The 19,250-nt window shown below is 45.9% G+C and overlaps 1 protein-coding gene across 1 annotated transcript; it reads right to left on the minus strand.

Moving 5' to 3' along the window:
- Nucleotides 1-285: 285 nt before the first annotated feature.
- Nucleotides 286-18,198, minus strand: LOC119448903 (pyrroline-5-carboxylate reductase 3; the record flags this gene model as incomplete). Its single annotated transcript, XM_037712113.2, has 5 exons — nucleotides 286-1,592; nucleotides 6,646-6,738; nucleotides 8,262-8,474; nucleotides 10,207-10,386; nucleotides 18,082-18,198. Coding segments are annotated over 5 exons (783 nt in total), but the record flags the coding sequence as incomplete, so codon positions are not given.
- Nucleotides 18,199-19,250: the final 1,052 nt, after the last annotated feature.

Raw genomic sequence — 19,250 nt, forward strand, 5'->3', positions numbered from 1 at the left:
TCGTCGTCACATTGTCCTGATTCAGCCCCGTTGGAATGCCGCTGGGACGCGAATCGAACCCACCACCTTGTGCTTAGCAACAGAACGCCATAGACGATTAGCCACTGTGGTGGGTAGCTTATTCGTGACCGGCATCTAATTAGGTTGTTGCTTTGCGTTGCAGTCGAGTAACGTAATGGCGGATGATATATTAGTTGGATATAGGTGTCTGGACCGTATTTTGAATTATGAAAACAGTGACGCATGAAATGCGGGAATGAAGTTTTTTTTATTATTTTTATTTAGAACAATGCACCTACACACTCGCCATAGGTCTGACCGACCTCAATGTCATATGATAGGTCACCTTAGAGTGCATATAAAACGGTCTCTGATGCCAAGTGGCAGCAGCGACTACGTGATAGCTATATGACAGTGCGAACGTTCGCAATGGCGGGCTTCTCTATTGCGCACAATAAATGTTGAATAAATACTGCTGCAATTTTTAAGGCGTGGCAGTGCAGTAGAGAACAGCAAGATTTTTTTTTTTTGCCTGCTGACATGGGTGGGGAGAGTAAAAAAAGTTCTTGCATTGTGCAGCATAAAACACTCTCATTATAGCAAAGTAAAACAGGAATCATGCATAATATATAACAATCTAAACGCGTGTATTATACATAGTAGAAATTTGCTAAACTAACAAAATAATACGGTCTCCACCTCACTCTGATGCATTGAGTAAGCATCATCCTCAGCAATATCCTTTGCAGGATATATATGCACGCATGAACCTACTAAGCGTGGGCGCCTGGGCAATTCAGTCCTCGACTTGGTTGAGTTTTTGAAGGTTCAGGACATGAGCACGCAAAGTTATAGTTTGTAGCATAAAGGAAAACAATGGGCTGTCTATGTCGAATAACGAAAATCACGGAAAAATTACAGTGGCAAGCGCCAACTTGCAAGAAAATTTAAACATCTTGCTGCAAGAGCGGCGCATCCTTGATGCTAGACATTAAAACCTGACCGTAAAAATCACTGTGAGATTATCCAACCTACCACGACCAAAATTTCATACTTTTACTCACAATATCGTTCTTCTCATGCACGCATAATAGTCTCCTAAAGCAAGGAATGACTATATCGTGCTCAAGCCTTCACTCAACGCCGAGCATTTAAGGTTAATTAAGCGAGTTTATACACGTTGAAATACAAAACATAATAGCAAGACATGACATTGGAAACTGAGCTTCGTCTCGCACAAATTGGCTATGAGGCCATAAACGACCAGGATCCAAAAGACCACGCACAGTTTATACACGTATCTGGTGATCAAGTGGGCGCTTGCACCATATTAGGCGCTGCTCATAATCCACATTCACGAGCATTGTGAAATGTATTTTCTGGCACTGGTCAGAGCAACATGCACTGGTCGTTCAGTGGCGACCTCTAGCGGCCCTTGCGGTAGCCGCAGCGACAGCCTCTATGAGCGCTGCTCGGAAGCCAGCCTTCTCGAGCACCCACAGACCTTCGCAAGTTGTCCCGGCCGGTGAGCTCACGTCGTCTTTTAGCGAGCCGGGATGCCTCCCCGTTGACAGCACCATCTTAGCCGCACCCTGCAGAGAAGCAACAAGCCCCGTCCGCTGCCATTGTAGTAAGCGTAAGCCGTACATATGAATTTTGTTTCTCGTTCACTCTCTCTGTTCACATACGCTGACAGCCAGGACGGTAAACGCTGCAGCTATTTGCCGATAATGACTATTACTTACGGGAAAATCGCAGGCGGGGCGTTAACGAATTGAAAGAGTAGCGTTCATCCAAAATAATAATAATAATAATAATAATAATAATAATAATAATAATAATAATAATAATAATAATAATAATAATAATAATTACTACGAGCTGGTGATAGTATAGTTAAATTAGAATGACGAAGTGGAGATGGTCAAGGATCATCATGCCAAAGACAGATAATCGGCGGGCTTTTGCCGACACAAAGTACATAACAAGGAGAATAAAAGACGCTAGGAGGAAAAGGTGGAGCCGACCAAACTGGTGTTGACAAAGGGGTTAGACGTTTCGGCATCCACACGGGGGTGTTGTTCACTGAGTTCACTGAGTGAACAGGGCTTGCTTGAGGAAGCCGAAAGGTCCAAACCCATTGACCACACCACTTTGGTCGGCGGTTTGTTCTTATAGTGAATAGCTTTATTTGGCTATTACACACATTAGAAGAAGATATTTCAACATGTTGCAAACATTCCTAATTTAGCTTCGACTAAAATTAACTGTCTTTCAGGATTACACTATAATAAGAGTTCGGCACTTGTACAAATTTCGGGTCTTGCGACTCTATTACTTTTCAACTACTTACAAAGAATTTCTTGCGACGACGTCATGCCTAAAATTTAAGAACACCGATGTGCGTACTCGACATACTGCCCCGTGGTCCGTGCTTCGTTTCCAAACTATTTGCAATTTTTTTCAAACTATAAGTTTCCAAACTAAAACTATAAGCATTACATTTCAGCCTACCGATTATTTTAAATGAATTTCCTGAAACGACAATAGCTGCGCACAAACAGTTATGCCAACATTTTGTATCCTTGTCGTGTGTAGCTGTCAGGTTGTAATTGTTGGAGCGCGTACTTATGATTTTTTCTGCATTCTGTTTTCGCTTTGTTTCTTTTAGTTTGATTTATCATCTATTGCACGATGTGTACTTTTACATTTGAATCTTGTACTTTTCATTCTAAACTCAACCTTCTTGCTTTTATTTATACAGTGTATTTTTCTGTGTGCACAGTTTGTACATTAAGATCATAAATTTACTTATGCTCTGTTATACTCTGCATTGTATAGCACATTGTATTTATATTGTTATATTGTCACAACAGTAAGTGCTGACATCTTTTGTAATTGCAGCCTGTGACTGTTGCATGCTGTTAATGTGAAGGATCTTTGGGGACCCATTCAAATTGAGCAGCTTTTAGCCCTGAGGACCATCCAGATTTTCCTCGTCAAAATAAAACCTGAACTTGGATTTAAGTATTTTCTAGATATCCCTAGATTGTTGCATGATGCGGCTCAGTTCTTAACAGAGTTTTTTTTTTGCGTGTGCTTATGCTAATAGACTGCAAATTTCATACCTATATTTGAAGTTATATTCACTGCACTCAAGGTGATTGATGTCATAGTGCAAGCTGTTATGCTAAGAACACAAGCCCCTAGTTGAAGCGACATTCAGAGAAGAAGACGTCAGCACGATTGTACTTCGCTCTACACGCAAAACATGTTCGGACAATAACAAAATGCAAGGTTCGCACAAGACCTCATGCGAATTTTAAGAAAGATGGGGCCGGACGTTCCTTACAGAACGTAACAGTGTGAAAACTGTGTGGAAGTTCTCGACAAACACCAATGTAAAAGATGTGCAATAAATGTTTCTTGCATGTCACGTATAGTGACGTACCACTGTTACGCTTAAATACGCGTAATTCTTTAAAGCGAAGCTGTTACCCTCTACTTGGTCGGGTCGGGATTTTTCGAGGCCACGTGCTCACACAAAAAAGTCACAGGCCTGCGCGGCACACGCAGCACAGTCACAGCGTAAGCTGGTTGAGCGGCACAAGAGTAGCTCCAATTTCGGCACCACGCACAACAAGGTCTTCGTGGCAAAGTGTCTTCGCCTCGATTATGACAAGAACGATCTGAACTGTCCGCCCGGCGTCGACGGCGAGCTGCGGCTCTCTGAACAGCAGTCTGCTGAGCCCGATGATGCCTGGTTGTTGCCGCGAACGTAGCTCTACGATTCGCTTCTTCAGCAGCGGTTCGTACCTTGCGAGGAGACGCCATAACGTGTACCGAAGAGGTACTCAGAATACGTGGCGCACATCTAACATCGGGATAGCGTTGATTGCGCGCCTCCTGTGAATCGCATCGCGTCTGAATCGCATCTCGTCGCACGCGGCGGTTCTAGGCACGTTAACAAGATGGCGCCACCATACTGGCGGGGTCGCCTGCGCCTGCGCGCCTGCCTATAAAGGGTATTGTTCGTCTGCCTGATAGCAAGCGCTTGCATGACTCAGTGGTAAAGTATCCGACTCCCACGCAGCGGGCCTGGGTTCGATCCCGGCGGAGAGCGGGTACTTCGCATTTCCGGCGATAGCGGTTACGCGCGGGGGTGGCGGCGGCATCATCGCGACCAGAAACGGCTACTGGAATGAGCCCATAACAGCTTACGCTGTAAAATGTTGGCCGATCCCGAAGACAGTGCAAAGAAGCAGGAAGCGCGCAGTGTGCTGCTTCTCCAAGAGGCATCACATGACGTCATCGGGCGATATCGTCACGTGACGACGCCGTTACCACGTAACGCTTGGCGTGTGATGTCATCACGCGACCTTTGGTGCGATGACTCATCGCGCGACGTTTGTCGTGATGATGTAAGCACGTTACGTTATCGTGTCAAACGTTACGTCACCACTTGGTCTCATGGGCTTTGATACCATCGGATGTAGAGCTCCAAGTCGGGCTATTTGGTTTACCTGCATGGTATGGTTAAACTGCGCTAACATACCATCGGATGTTAACGCCGGATTTTTCGCTTCATGCACCATTTAATGATTTCGCATTTGTGAAGGATACCCCCCTAAGCAGTTGTAGTGGCGGTTTTCCACAACTTCGCTGGACATCCACCTTCGCAGGGCGTGGACGGCAAGTAGATTTTTGTTTTATTTCCTCCATGCCTCATTCAAACACGTGCCCAGTGGAACTTTATCTAGTGCTTGTTCTGTCTCAGGGCGGTTCCAGTTTCAGTTCACGACTGTAGTCGGCCACTTAGCGCCACGACTGCCTTGTTGTTGTCGGTGCTAGGCAAATGTGTCCCCTTGCTGGGGGGGTGCGAGATTTGCCTGTGCTGCTTTATTTGATGGTGCAGCATACGTTTGTTTCGCCAGTGACATGTAAATGTTTATCGGGTTGTATAGCGCAGAGGGAAACGACCACAAAAAGACAGACAAGACGACACACAGAGCGCTCGCTCCCTCTGCGCTATGACCCGATGATAAAGAACCAACAAGCCCAAATTTCCACTATAATTGTTTAATTGCGAGTGCGCAGTAATCGACAGCACAGCTAGAGGTACGGACGGAGAAATCGCATGCAGTAGCAGTACTTCGCTAACGAGCCCAGAGCATTCACATCCTGTCGTGTAATTGGCACGATACGCCTCATTGCGCTGCAATACGACCATAAGCTATACTCCACATGGTTTTTGCGGTGACTGAAATAAAAATACGCTGTCACGTCAGCAGTTTCATGTATCGATAATCGTGGCGTCGCAGCTGTGGTTTCTCACACCTCCGTTCTCTTTCCTCGATGTCCTAACGCTAAATTTCCCTACATTTCGACAAATTTTCATTCTCCCCTAAACAAGACATAAAATCCTTAGATCTAGTAAGATTTCCCTGGGGTTGGCAGCACTGCGTGCTGCCCACCTACACTGCCGCTAGAGATGTTCTAGTTAACGGTTTGGAATGGCGGACTCACCCACGTTCGCTTTGTGCAAGTGTGAAGAGATCGTCGATCATCTCCTGTGCCACTGTTCTCGCTTCGATAAACAACGCAAGCCTCCCTAGTGTGCCTTGAATAGACTGGACGATAGGCCATTCACAGAAGCAAAGCCTCACAGCTCATCAGCCCAGAAAGCCATTGGAGCTCTTCTACAGTACCTGTAGGCGACAGACTTGAATGCCTGACCTTAGACATACTGCACCTGCCTTAGTTCATGTGAAAGTGCGATTAAGGCTCGTGTCTTTTCTCTCTCTCTCTCCCTCTCTCCCATTCCCCCATACCCCTCCCCACGTATAGGGTAACAAACTGCACAAAGTCTGTTTAACCTCACTGCCTTTCCTTCCTCCCTTCTCTCTCTCTCTCTCTCTTTCTTCCATTCCCCATCCCCCTCCCCACGTATAGGGTAATAAACTGCACAAAGTCTGTTTAACCTCATTGCCTTTCCTTCCTCCCTTCTCTCTCTCTTTCTTCCATTCCCCCATCCCCCTCCCCACGTATAGAGTAACAAACTGCACAAAGTCCGTTTAACCTCATTGTCTTTCCTTCCTCCCTTCTCTCTCTCTCTTTCTTCCATTCCCCATCCCCCTCCCCACGTATAGGGTAACAAACTGCACAAAGTCCGGTTAACATCATTGCCTTTCCTTCCTCCCTTCTCTCTCTCTCTCTCTGTTTAACGGCTATGTTCTCTAAGGAATTATGCAATGAGACAAATGCTATCTAAATATCCTCACTGCAATAAATATATGTTCTCAAGCGCACCATTCATTTAATAAAGCGAATAGCTTTCTTCAAGTGTTCGGCTATTCACTTACACTGACAGCCATCATTGATTGTTTATACACAGTTTCAGATTTTTTTTTTTTGTCATACAAATTTACTTCCCTACCAGACAAGTTTTCGCCTAATTATCAATTTCGGAAGTTTAGAGACGAGATGTAGGGGTTCGCCTATATATGGTGGTGAGGTTTTTCGCAGGTCGCAAAGGGAAAGGTCCGTTTGTACTCTACAAATACAAAGTTTCTCATACATATCAGCATCTTCCATCCGATTATAGGTTCAGTCATATCGACATAACAGTTTTTGCAGTATACTTACTAAGACAGTGTTGGCAGCTAGCCTGTAGGACAGATCTCTCGGCATCCCTTGTCGCACTGCACCATCGGCGAGGGCTTCAATAGTGACGAAGACCTGCAGAGAAAGAGAGAGAGAGAAAGGGGGAGAAAGGTGAAACTTTATAGATGGCTTGCACTAGCGTCATCCTAGAAACCATGTTGGAGGTCCTGCACGTGAGAAGCTATATTCGTGACGTCACGTGCACGCTCTCTATTGCAGCGAGAGAAAGCTGTAATTCATTGCTCTGGTTCATGCCGGGTGGTCCGAGTATTTCATAAATGGAATCGATTTACTCATTTATCGATCGATTATCAATTCACAATTTATAAACATGCTGGTAAAACCAGCTCTACAACATACACATAAGAAAACTGCAACACGAACAATGTAATATATCAGGCGAAAGGCACACCATAAACTTAAAGAAAATTGCTCATTATGAATACTAATGTATGCTTAATGCGCGACATGTCGAATTCACGACAGCATTTCCGGAGTCCCTGGAGTCTTGCAGAATGCACTCACGTATTCGACAAGTGGAATTGACCACTAATAAGTTATTTGAAGCATCTCACTTCCTCGCCCATTACATTCTTTCTCAATTCGCGGATCACATTGAGTTATTTTCTAACCATGACCCGTGCAATGGCGAAATGCAGTGTCTCAGAAAAATATTCAAAACACAATCATTCATTATTCATGCACGCACGCACGCACGCGCGCACGCGTGTGTGTGTGTGTGTGTGTGTGTGTGTGTGTGTGTGTGTGTGTGTGTGTGTGTGTGTGTGTGTGTGTGTGTTGTGTGTGTGTGCGTGCGTGCGTGCGTGCGTGCGTGCGTGCGTGCGTGCGTGCGTGCGTGCGTGCGTGCGTGCGTGCGTGCGTGCGTGTGTGTGTGTGTGTGTGTGTGTGTGTGTGTGTGTGTGTGTGTGTGTGTGTGTGTGTGTGTGTGTGTGTGTGTGTGTGTGTGTGTGTGTGTGTGTGTGTGTGTGTGTGTGTGTGTGTGTGTGTGTGTGTGTGTGTGTGTGTGTGTGTCGATACAGTTTTCTGTTGCTCAATGCGTGCTACATCAAAGTAGAACATAGAAGTAGAAAAACGGGAGATACTAGAAGCTTTTTTTACATTGCGAGGGCCGAGGGTATGTTTATTAGTTCCCCGTCAGTGGCGCTTGCCGACAAAGAGATTGCCTTTCTGCTGCGATAGAAAGTTCATGACGTCACGGTGGTGCAATTCATTTTTCATTAATATAAACCTTGTTTCTTCAAATAAAATTTAGTTAGAAGTTAGCGCCCGTCCGTTGTACCTGTCTTCTTTTCGTCCTCGTCTCTTTTCCGCTGTTTTTTCTTCAAGTACATAAAAGTGTTTTTCTGAGCGTGAAAGAAGCCCACGAATACACGCAGTATTGCCGCGCGACTGACCGAGGCACTTATCGAGGCACTTATCTAAAATAGCAAAGTGCCTCGACAAGCGGTTTGCGGAACCCCAAACAATGCTGAATAGCCAGGTACCTGCAAAATGCTTCGCGTAACATCGATTCCCACAGTGCGTGGGGATCTGCAGAAGTTTTTTTTTTTTTTTTATCATTGTCACATGCAACTCACGTATGCCGGTCCGCTGCCGCTGAGCCCCGTGGCGACGTCCATGAGCGACTCGGGCACCTCCTCGCAGTGGCCCACGCTGGCCAGCAGGCGGGACACGAGGTCCGCGTCGTCGGCGGTGGCAGTGACACCGCGCGCGAACACGCTGGCCCCCTGGCGCACCAGGCACGGCGTGTTGGGCATGACACGCACCACGCGGGTCCCCGACGGAAGCCTCTGCGCGCGCGAGGCGGCGTCAGCAACAGCCTGAACGACACTCTCAGCTGAGCGAGAAGAATAAGCAGATACCGAGGGGATTCGTTTTTTGTTCGCCACAACCGTACTAAGAAACAGACGATGAAGCCAGAGGGAAAGTAATTGTGTTTAACCGAAATGTAGAAAATACAGTCGAACCCGGATATATCGAACCCTCATATAACGAATTATTCTGTATAACGAACAGCAGTAAAATCCCTCTGAAACTTTTTGTATACAATTTGTATTTTATACATCGAAATACCTAATATCGAACTTTTTGTGATCCCCTTCAGATTCGATATATCCGGGTTCGATTGTAATAAGGTAAATGGAAGTGGGGTGAAAAACAACATGCTGCAGGTAGAAGCCGAACGCACATCCTTCGCATTACGCGTGCGGTGCTTTATTAATTAAGCTACGGCGACAGTTATCATCCTTTCCAATTTCCCGGGTATTTGTACAAGATTAGCCCCGGGAGTGTTGGCCAGCGCCGCTCGTGGCCAAGGCGATCAGTATAGTTCAGTAAACTTCAGTACAGTTTATTCCTAGAGTGTCAACACCCTGCGGCAAGTGCGTTAGTGGCGCGCAAGAGTACTGGTATTTGGAGATGCTGAACGGGGATAGGTGGCAACTTAGACGATACCAAGAGAAAAGACAGTAGGGACACACGGCTCAAGACTGAATTTTAGCTGATGTGGCAAATTCAAAGAGTAAGATTTAGATAAAGAAACAAACTTGTAAATTTTGCTGCAGTGAAATAGTGCATTTCTTAGGCACTGTGTATCATTAGACTATTAGGGCACTTAGGCTTCAAGAACCACCTGGGTATTTGCACCTTCGTTATCCGTACTTTATACCCTTTCTTTCTTTCTTTTTTATTGCGGCGCTGACCAGGCATGGTCAGCGTCCCTTCGCATATTGGTAGATGTTTATAGGGAAATATTTGAAACCCATTTACCTGGGATTCATGATTTAGTTTCGTTTGTGCTAACTTTGTATCTGCCTTGTACTGACGTACCCTGTGTGTTTTATTAGCAAATATTTATCGGTTCCTTCAGGTGCAGGGCGGGCTCTAGGCAGTTAAGCACAGTCATCAGGTGTTCCAATTCCATCTCAACCGATATATCTCTCTCTTCGTGAATTGTTTCGAGCCTGTGATGAAGACCTTCTTGCGAGTTGCCCGAAAATAGCCTCCTCGATGACCGCTAAGGCAGCTAGCAATGAAATTACCTGCTTCAATTAACGGGGCATAGCACGCGGAAAAACAATAAGCTGCTGAAGCACCTAGCTGTCGACCCAGGAGGCCTGCCTGTGTTCGCACTGTCATCGATTCACATACAGAGGTTTAAAAATATAACTTCAGACAGCATTAACGAGCTTGGAAAAAAGGCCACAGTGATGTCAACAACGAAACTGCCGTATTGGTTTCATCTTAATATGTTTTCAATTGTTCGAATTGCATTTATCTCGAAGCACGGACTTCCAAAACTTACGTGCCCCCTTTTTTTAATCATCCAATGAGCAATCAACCACACTTTTGTGCACACCTCGAATGACATTCCTTACGCAAACTGCCACTAGGGTCAACAATCCGCTGTCAATGTTATCATTGCATGAAATTGAAGAACACGCATTCACAAATGGTAGTTGCACTATACACCCAGGATTTTGTGCCCAAACACGCGCGCCGAGGTCATCCGCGAAAGAGCACCTGCTGTATATCGCCCAGCGTGACTCCCATCGCTAGGGAGACCACCAGGTGTCGCTGCTGCACTGCAGGCGCCACTTCCTCGAGCACAGCCGGCACCACGTTAGGCTTGAGCGCCACCAGGAGCGTGTCGCACTGGTCCACCACGTCGAGGTTCTTGTGCGTCGTCCGACACCCCAGGGCCTGGACAGTGAATCGCGTGATGGACTCTCGCTGCACAATAGCGGCTGCGCACCATTATCTGGGGTCCACCATACACGCGCCCGTTTTGGTACTCTACGCAAGGGGCCAGTCTCGATTTCAGAAACTGTATACAATGCCCGCGTCGCTTTGTAAGCCTGAGAACGTTATGCTGATTGATGGTGATGGCATCCCAACGCATCGGGAGGACTACGAGAGACGCCGTCGTGAAGGGCCACGGACTTGTTTTGATAACCAGTTCTTTAACGCGCAGGGAGGCGAGGGGGGTGGAGCTTATACAGGATGTTTCAGCGAACAATTTGGAAAATTCTTAAAGGTTGCCTGTGGCAGATAGCACAATTCTAGTTCATGAGGTGGTCTACTCGAAGAGGCGGACATTACTTGCACAAGAAATTGAAATGCATAATCGAATATTTAACAAAAAGCACTAATTGAGTTTTTAACTAATTACCTGATGGTCCATATTGCAATTTACAAATTGTAGCCGTGGAGTTCGCAAGGCGGATCCACTTGGAACGAATTCTCGGCATGACACCATTTTCGAGATATTAATTCCCGAACTTTGCGGAGAAATGCATTGGCGTTCCAGTTAGTTTCTTAACGAAAGGTCGCTTTAGGCATTGAAGCACAAAATTAACTGGAACGTCAATGCATTTCTCCGCAATGTTGGGGAATTAATATCTCTGAACTGGTGTCATCCCGAGAATTATTTCAAGTGGATTCGCCTTGGGAACTTCACGGGTAAAATTTGTAAATTGCCATGTGGGCCATCAGGTAATTAGTTTTAAAAATTCATTAGTAATTTTTGTTAATTATTAGATTATGCATTTCAATTTATTGTGAAAGTAACGTCCGCCTCTTCGAGTAGACCAGCTAATTAACTAGAATTGGGCTATCTGCCACAGGCAACCTTTAAGAATTTTTGAAAGTGTTCGCTGAAACACCCTGTATACCGAATCACGACCGAGGAGCATGTATATACAGTCAAGACCGATTCCACCTAAGAAGCGCAGCAATTGGCGGTCCTAAAACTTATGTTTAGACTGTAGCGAGTCGTTACAGTCTAAACGGCATTTCGTGTCGTGATCTTTGGATCCACACGAACTAAGTGCGGGATTTTATGAATTCGTTTGCATTTCTAGCTGCCACTGTCACTGCGTCACGTATTAACTTTGTGCATCGGCGATTCTCGTCTTTTACAACTCGTTTAGCCGCCAAGGATAACTGTACCATGATCAGACAATTTTTTTACAATGCGGCCTGTAACGGCTCTAAATTTATTCGGTGTGGCTACACGCTGTTGAAGCCTCGCGTTATTGTTCATTGCTTGTAGAGAACTGTTGAGTCGCTGTGTATACGTCGTTTCTGCAAACGTGAATGCGACAAAATTTGAATTTTATTACCTCTCCTAGTAGCGTTTCCTTTGTCAAACGGCGAATATTTCAAATTTAAGAAAGAGTGCACACATGAAACTCTACAACAGTTTTCGCATCATACCACCGGTCCTGTCATGACCAAACTGGAACATTCAATATAGTGTATAGCAGTATGCGAATATTATTTTCCAGGCCGAATCGATTACGAACCAAATAGTGCCACAAGCAAATATGTTCGTTATTCGAATACTTTTCGAATAACGAACAGCCGTTTTCCCGATTATTATAAAACGATCTTCACATACTAGTATATTGACAACGCTAGCTTTAGTTTGTGTCATTACATTGCAAGCTGTGAAACGTTCATTGTAGCTAAATAGCGCAAGAGAAACACGGGAAATAGACAAGGCGCTAAGGTGGCTCGCTTGTCCTTCATTCCTCGTGCGTCCCTTGTACTGTTTAGCCACAATGAACGTTTCATGCCGACTAACTCAACTGTCATTGTTCTTGAAACGCTGTTTATCAAAAGCACAAACGGAGCATCAGAAGCAAATAAGCAGTTCATTTGTATACTTCATTCGTGAGTGCGAATGATAGTGGTATAGCATGGAAATATCTGGCCCCCTGAGCAACGTAGCGTTCTCCACTATACGTAACGCGTCGTTCCTTCCTACGACTATCGGGATGATACTCGTGTTTAGCGCTATTTTGCTCTAACTTCCTGCTTGATCGCGCGCAGTTATCGATTTGAAATGTTCCGAAACTAGTTAAACAATACTCGTATTTGCCGATAGTCAATATTCCATTCGAATACCGGATCGAATACAGTCAAGCCCGAATGTACCGAACCCACATATAACAAATTATCGTGTATAACGAACAGTAGTATTATCCCCTTGAAAATGCCTGCATAAACTTTTTATTTTATGCACAGAACTGCCTATGTGTTAACTTGACCACTTTTAGTGATCCCTTTCAAATTCGATATATCCGGGTTCCACTGTATAGGTAATTGGATATATAAGATAAAAAGTTTTACGCAAACACTTTCAAGGGGATTCTAACTTCTCTTCGTTATGCACAATAATTCGATATATGTGGGTTCAATATATCCGGGTTCAACTGTAGTACAATATTGATTCAAAGAATACAACATTGAAACGTTATTTGAAAGTTTCGAATAATCACACACAACTAATGTAGGGCACTTACTTGCGGGCAACCCTTCGCGAGTTCACGGTCGGCTCGTGACCGGCTGCACGGTCAGGCAAATATTTCGTATTCCCACCTCCTACCCACAATACTGAATCGGTTTTCGTCGTACAGTTTCCCGCAAGCACGAATAGCAAAAACTTGTGCAGTGTTGCTTAGCAACAGTGGCCTTTTAGTATAACGTTACCGTTTCCACCATTACCGGTATATACTTATCCTGCCGCTGACGTCGCATGGGCACGATATAGCGCGCGCGCATCTATTGGCGAATTCCATTGGGAGAACAGGAGCACTCAAAAGAACGCTGAAAGTGCTCGTTCCAGAGGCGACGTGTTTCAGTGGTCGAACAGGAGTGGGAGCGCCGTAATCCAGTGGTAGAACAAGAGCAGTTTCGCGGCGCCGAGAGCAGCTGGGAGCAGTACGGACTGCTCTCGCTTGAAAAGCGGAGTACGGAGGAAGTCACGTGGCTTAAACCGTCATATCCTCCTCATTTCTTTTTATTTTGCTTCAGCCGGCGCGCGCGGCGGCAATGGCGGCAGCCTAGCGTGGTTTGTGTTTTGACACTGCTGATTTTGACGTCGGTGATACGAGCTAAAGCCCCTATATTTATAAAAGTAGCGCCATCCACTTCCCTCCTCCTCCGTTCCACTATCGCGCTCGGCGCGACCAGCGCGATCGAGGCGCGATATCGACAGTGGCGCCGCCTGCGTCGGGCCTGCCGTGGCAGACGACAGCTAACGCGCTACCAGAGGAAATCCGAGGACAACTTCGATCGCGCCCTGTGGAGACGTTTTTGAGGCGCGATTTTGCTTCGTCAGTCAGTAACTGGTCTTAATAATGCCGTTTTGGAAGTAGCAACGCGACGATGCGAGACGGCGCAAATATCAAGTGTGCAGCAAGCGTTTGCGCACGCCGGATGGTAAACAAAAAAAAGCCTTTTGCCCTCGCCTTGTCGGTTGCGGCAACTTAAGGCGCAGCATCATGCCATCACAACGAAGTTTTTGTCCATAACACGTTTGATCCGTTTGTGCGTACAGCACTTTCGTCGCACAGGCCCGAGAATGGCAGTCGGAGCGCGCTGGAAAGAAAAAAATATACAAAAGCGCGACGCGAACTTCCACGTGACACGGATTAGCCAATGGGGGAGCGGAGGAGGCTGGGGCGACAGGAGGCGGCTAAGAGAGGGCGAGGAGGAAGCGCCGGGGTGAGCGCGGTGGCGGCAAGATCTAAGAATGGCGCTACTTTTATAAATATAGGGGCTTTAATACGAGCGAGCTTCGCAGCGATTTAGCGACAGATCCTGGCATTTCTAGTCCGCCTTGCTTCTCGTCGGATGCACGGGGGACAGCGGCAGCAAAGCGTCTTCGCCTTGCTGAAGTGCTTGAGACGCTCGACGGTGACAGCAGCGAAAGCTGCTAGAGCTCAACTTGAGATGATCTTCGCAGGCGGAAACGTTGAGGAATGCGTCGGCGCTGCACAAAAGTATGTAGTACGTGGCCGCAAACGGTGACAGCGTTAAGCCCGACAGATTACAAGATGATCAGGCGTGTTTTGCCGCTCTCCTGCAGATAATGGTGGGACGTCGATTGCTTTAGTCACGTGGTACATTTCTCCTCACAAGTCCCCCTCCCACCTGCTCTCCGAATGCACGCCGTATTCCAGTGGCGGGTCGAGTGTGCCTGCTCTCACTGCGCTGTCACCCGACTCCGCACTGCGCGGCGCCCTGCTCCTCTTCTCCCAATGGAATTCGCCATATGGCGTTTTCAGTAAGAGTAGGACGGTAATGATATGCGCTAAAATACTCTGATGTTAAAACTTCGGACGCCCGATCAAATGTGGTTCTAAAGTATTACTTTCTTATGGCGCCTTCCACGTATTACTCCGAGTACAGCTCCTGTGTGTTGCTATAGGTAATTCCGTTAGAAGACCAGGAATCCTTAAGAGTGATCCCGCTCGACGAATGGAATTCGCCAATGCGGCACACAGCGATATCCGTGCGAGATATTGACTTCGCGCGCGGCCTCGTGACGCCGCTGTATACCACGTTCGTGTTTTTAGTTCCCTTTGCCTCGCTTACGCGAATGAACGTAACAAAGATACCAGGCGCTTTTTCTTTTTCTTTTCTACGCCCAGACTCATGGCGGTCCACACCAATCAATCACGCATGCTAACGCCTCGTTAGCAACTCTGCACGGTGCTGCTTTGTGTTTTTGTTTTAGAACGAAGCTTCCTTTGCGAACCATCTCCCTTCTGGACTTTCCTGACCGTCGTTGCTGTGTGCTGCTGTCTTTCTGGATAGGTATCCGCCGCGGTGGCTTAGCGGCTATATGGTGTTGCGCTGCTAAGCACGAGGTCGCGGGATCAAATCCCGGCCCCGGCGGCCGCATTTCGATGGGGGCGAAATGCAAAAACGCCCGTGCATTGGGCCACGTTAAGTTAAAGATCCCAGGTGGTCGAAAATTAATCCGGAGTCAGCTCACTATACGGCGTGCCTCATAATCAAATGGTGGTGCTGGCGCGTAAAACCACAGAATTCAATTCAAGTTTGCTGGATCGCTCACACTTAAAAAATATATTGAAATACGTGCCCGATGGTGGAATAGAACCTCTGTCCGACCTCACTATACTACAGCCCGACGGTCTAACCATTAGGCCACTAACGTTTCCTTTCTGCATTGCATTAGGCCACAATCGTACGTGCAGTGCTATCGTGAAAACGCCAACTATAGCTCCTTGAGATGATCGCCGCATGTGCCACATGATTGCGTGCACATGGCTCGTGAGAGCGCATGCGCACACGCCAGTTTCCTTTACACCAAAGACGCAGCAGTAAAATGGACAAAGTTACATTTGATTAGCCGTTTCCCATAGATTGGATGTGTGTTGTATCGGCATATTTTTGTTTTCCTCTATTCATTTATATTGCTGTCGTCAGTGCCCTAGCGCTATTTTCTCACAGCTCCAGCATAATAATGATTTCGATTTCCGAATTGAAAATATGAAGTTACGGGTGGCTACGTTTTTCTTTTTTTTTCTTCTTCTTCTTTTTCATCTCCACGGGGCTTCGGAGACAAGAGAGGGGCCTCGTTAAGGAAGCATATATCATGGAGTGCGCATATAAAATTTAGATAAGGGTCTACGGCAGATCAAAGAAGTTCCTCGCATATCAAATGTGCGTCCGACGTTCGAGTGTACGTAGTCTCGGGCTTGAGATTTTATGCAAGCGAATCAAATATTCGTTGACGATGACGTGTTAGGAAACGCGCGGCGCTTCTTTCGTTTGTGAGGGATTTTTTTTAATAGAAGGTTTCTCGTCGCACTGGTAAAATTAGAATGACTTTTCTCCTCGGGACGACGTACGTTAGATATTATTATGCTTTCCAACGTTCTTCATAGCAACGCAAGTATAGAAGGAAGCCAGTATGCAAAACAGCTCAACTGTGGCATATGAGTTCTGCGAGAGCCTGTAAAGTGGAGGAAAGTTCATGAAAGGAAAAATTGTCATCCTCCCGAAAGTATTACGAAATGCAAAATAAACCCACACCGGAAGAAAGCTTCGCAGATGAAAAAAGTAAGTTTTTCCTGGTCCGGGGACCGAAATTGAAGTCAACGCATTTCCGAGGCGGTCGCCTTACCATCTGAGCTAACCATGAAGGCTGGCACATCGCAGGGCGAGGGTCAATCAATCGGCAGCTCGAAGCGCACAGACAATAATGACAAATGAGAGTGCAAGGTGACAATCCGCAAGGAAATCCGCAAATTTGCCCATCTGCTAGCCTCCTGGTTATATAGCTCTGGTGGTTGAGCGACCGCCCCGGAAAGGCGGAGGTTCCGGGTTCGACCTACGGAACAGGACAAATTTTCCTAACGCGAAGCTTTCTTAACGCGAGAGAGAGAGAAACACATCCTGGTTTTCTTTTAGCTTCGCGCAATTCTCGGGTGAATTAAAAATGTTTCCCCTTCAAGATCTGACCTATGTATCACCTTCGAGTTGTTGACCACTCCTTAAACTTGTTCGAGTACAATCGCCTGAAAACATTTGCTTATATAACAAGTTGCCCACGTGATCTGATTGATGGCAAAGAAACAGCACGAATAAGGGGCAAAGACGCAGGAAGCGCATCCCTGACTACCAACTGACGATCTAATACATAGCGACCGCTATATATATACAACGTTCAATACGTGACTATTATCATTATGTCTGACTAGCTTGGGGCATTTTTTTCATGGTGGTATACCTGCAACACAACTGCTCTCTACTGGCACGAACTGAAAAACAAACAAATAACAATATGCAGATCTAACGCACCAGTCGTAATCTATGTTAAGCGAAGCTTTCGGGAAGTGGTTAATTTAATTAAGTAACTTACTACAAGTAATTAAGTAATTTACTACAAGTAAACGCGATGCGTACAATTTTTTTTTTCATCCTATGCAACGCGCAATCTCATGTAATGCTTGTTTATGCCCCGCACAGGTCACAACTTTAGCGTCATAGAATGTCTTTGCTACGAGGACCAATATGGCGTTTGACTCTTGTCAAGGGAAGAACGGTGAGGACAGGTGCATGCACAAATGAGTACGGCACATATCTAAATACATTTGGGGTTCATTTCGTGCAAAGTAATCATGGGTAATTGGGCAATAGTGGGGACATATCCTGTGGCGTATACGCTTTGGCCAATGAAGGGTTAGCCCAAATACAGAAAATTTAAGCTTAAAGATCAAAGAGGCCATTGAGTGGCATCCACTATATTCTACTAACGCTTTTCCTCAAAAAAAAGACAGAAAAAAAACAGGCTAGATGCGAGTTCTAGTAGACATTAACGCATATATCATTATTATTATTATTATTATTATTATTATTATTATTATTATTATTATTATTATTATTATTATTATTATTATTATTATTATTATTATTATTATTATTATTATTATTATTATTATTATTATTATTATTATTCGCCTGACACTTGCAGCGGCGCTGACCGAACGCGTTGACGTAAGGTAGCGAACCGTGATCGCTGGAACGCGAAACATATATTTAAACACACACGCACATGCGTACAAAAATAAAACTTGCCTCGATCTCATCCAAGAGGTGTTTGTCGGCTACAGGACAGCTGGCCATGATCTTCGCTGCACTTGTCACGCCTTCGCAGGGAAGAGCACAAACACGTTGTTCGAGAAATGATGTTGCGCAAATGTTTTAATGTGAAAACCTTATCGCGCCTCATTTTGCAGAGATCCGTATCTTTTGTCGTTGTCCCGCCATATGTCATTACCACCTTCACCAGACTATTTAATGTTCACATCAGAACAAAGTCCTCTCCCTGCGATCTCCAATTGCACATGCCTTGCATCAATGAACTTGTCACGTCTGTCGTCGCGTAATCGAACCATCTACCGTCCTCTCCCCTTTGGTACCCATTCTCCAATGTTTTCATACGCCATAGGTCATCTGCTACACGCATTACATGCCCTGCCCAACTCCTCCTCCATTTTATACTCCCTCGTGTTCTCGTGCATCGCCCATTTAACACAGCCAGTCATCTATCCCAGAGACCTTAATGGCTAACCCTTAAATGGAGCTTCCAGCAGCGCCGAAAGGCTCAGAGAGAGAAAGGGGAGATGAGGGGTGTAAGACGCGTGTAAGAGGGTTTAAAAAAAGGAAAGACGGGATGTTTAACCAGTGGTCAACAAGCTGGCTATCCTGTTCTGGGCTAAGGGCTATACGAGATGAGAAATATAGGAGACCCGAAATGTAATAAAAAGGAATTCAAGAAAAATAAAAAGGAAAGAGTGTGCACACAGAGCTATATGCAGCTCGCAAAAACACTCGAAGTATGTCACAAAGTCCGCGCATGTCTTCAGTAAGCGGAGCAAGGCGTTTTAAGGGCGGGTTCGGCGAGTGTTCCGGGATTTTTCTCCTCCGACGAGGGGCTGGCATCCAGTCTGTCTCGAGCGGTCGAGAAGCCGAAAGGTGTACTTTGCTACGTGTAGCGCAGCTGCAAGATAGCCGCCGGAAAGAGTACCAAACGTATACGTCACAGAGGGAACCGCAAGCCACGTATTTGTAAATAAGGGAGACGCTTCGACGCAGTACGCAGTTTGAAGCACAAGAAGAACGACAGCAGGTGCACACACTAAGGACTCCCTTTCTAGTCCGCTATCCAGCACTCTCAGTTATCTCTGAGTATTACAAAGCATGGCGGCCAAGTATTCGTTGTCTTTCAACGAAAACTCGTGCAA

Source organism: Dermacentor silvarum, chromosome 4, assembly GCF_013339745.2.
Source record: "Dermacentor silvarum isolate Dsil-2018 chromosome 4, BIME_Dsil_1.4, whole genome shotgun sequence".
In the NCBI taxonomy this organism is placed as follows: domain Eukaryota; kingdom Metazoa; phylum Arthropoda; class Arachnida; order Ixodida; family Ixodidae; genus Dermacentor; species Dermacentor silvarum.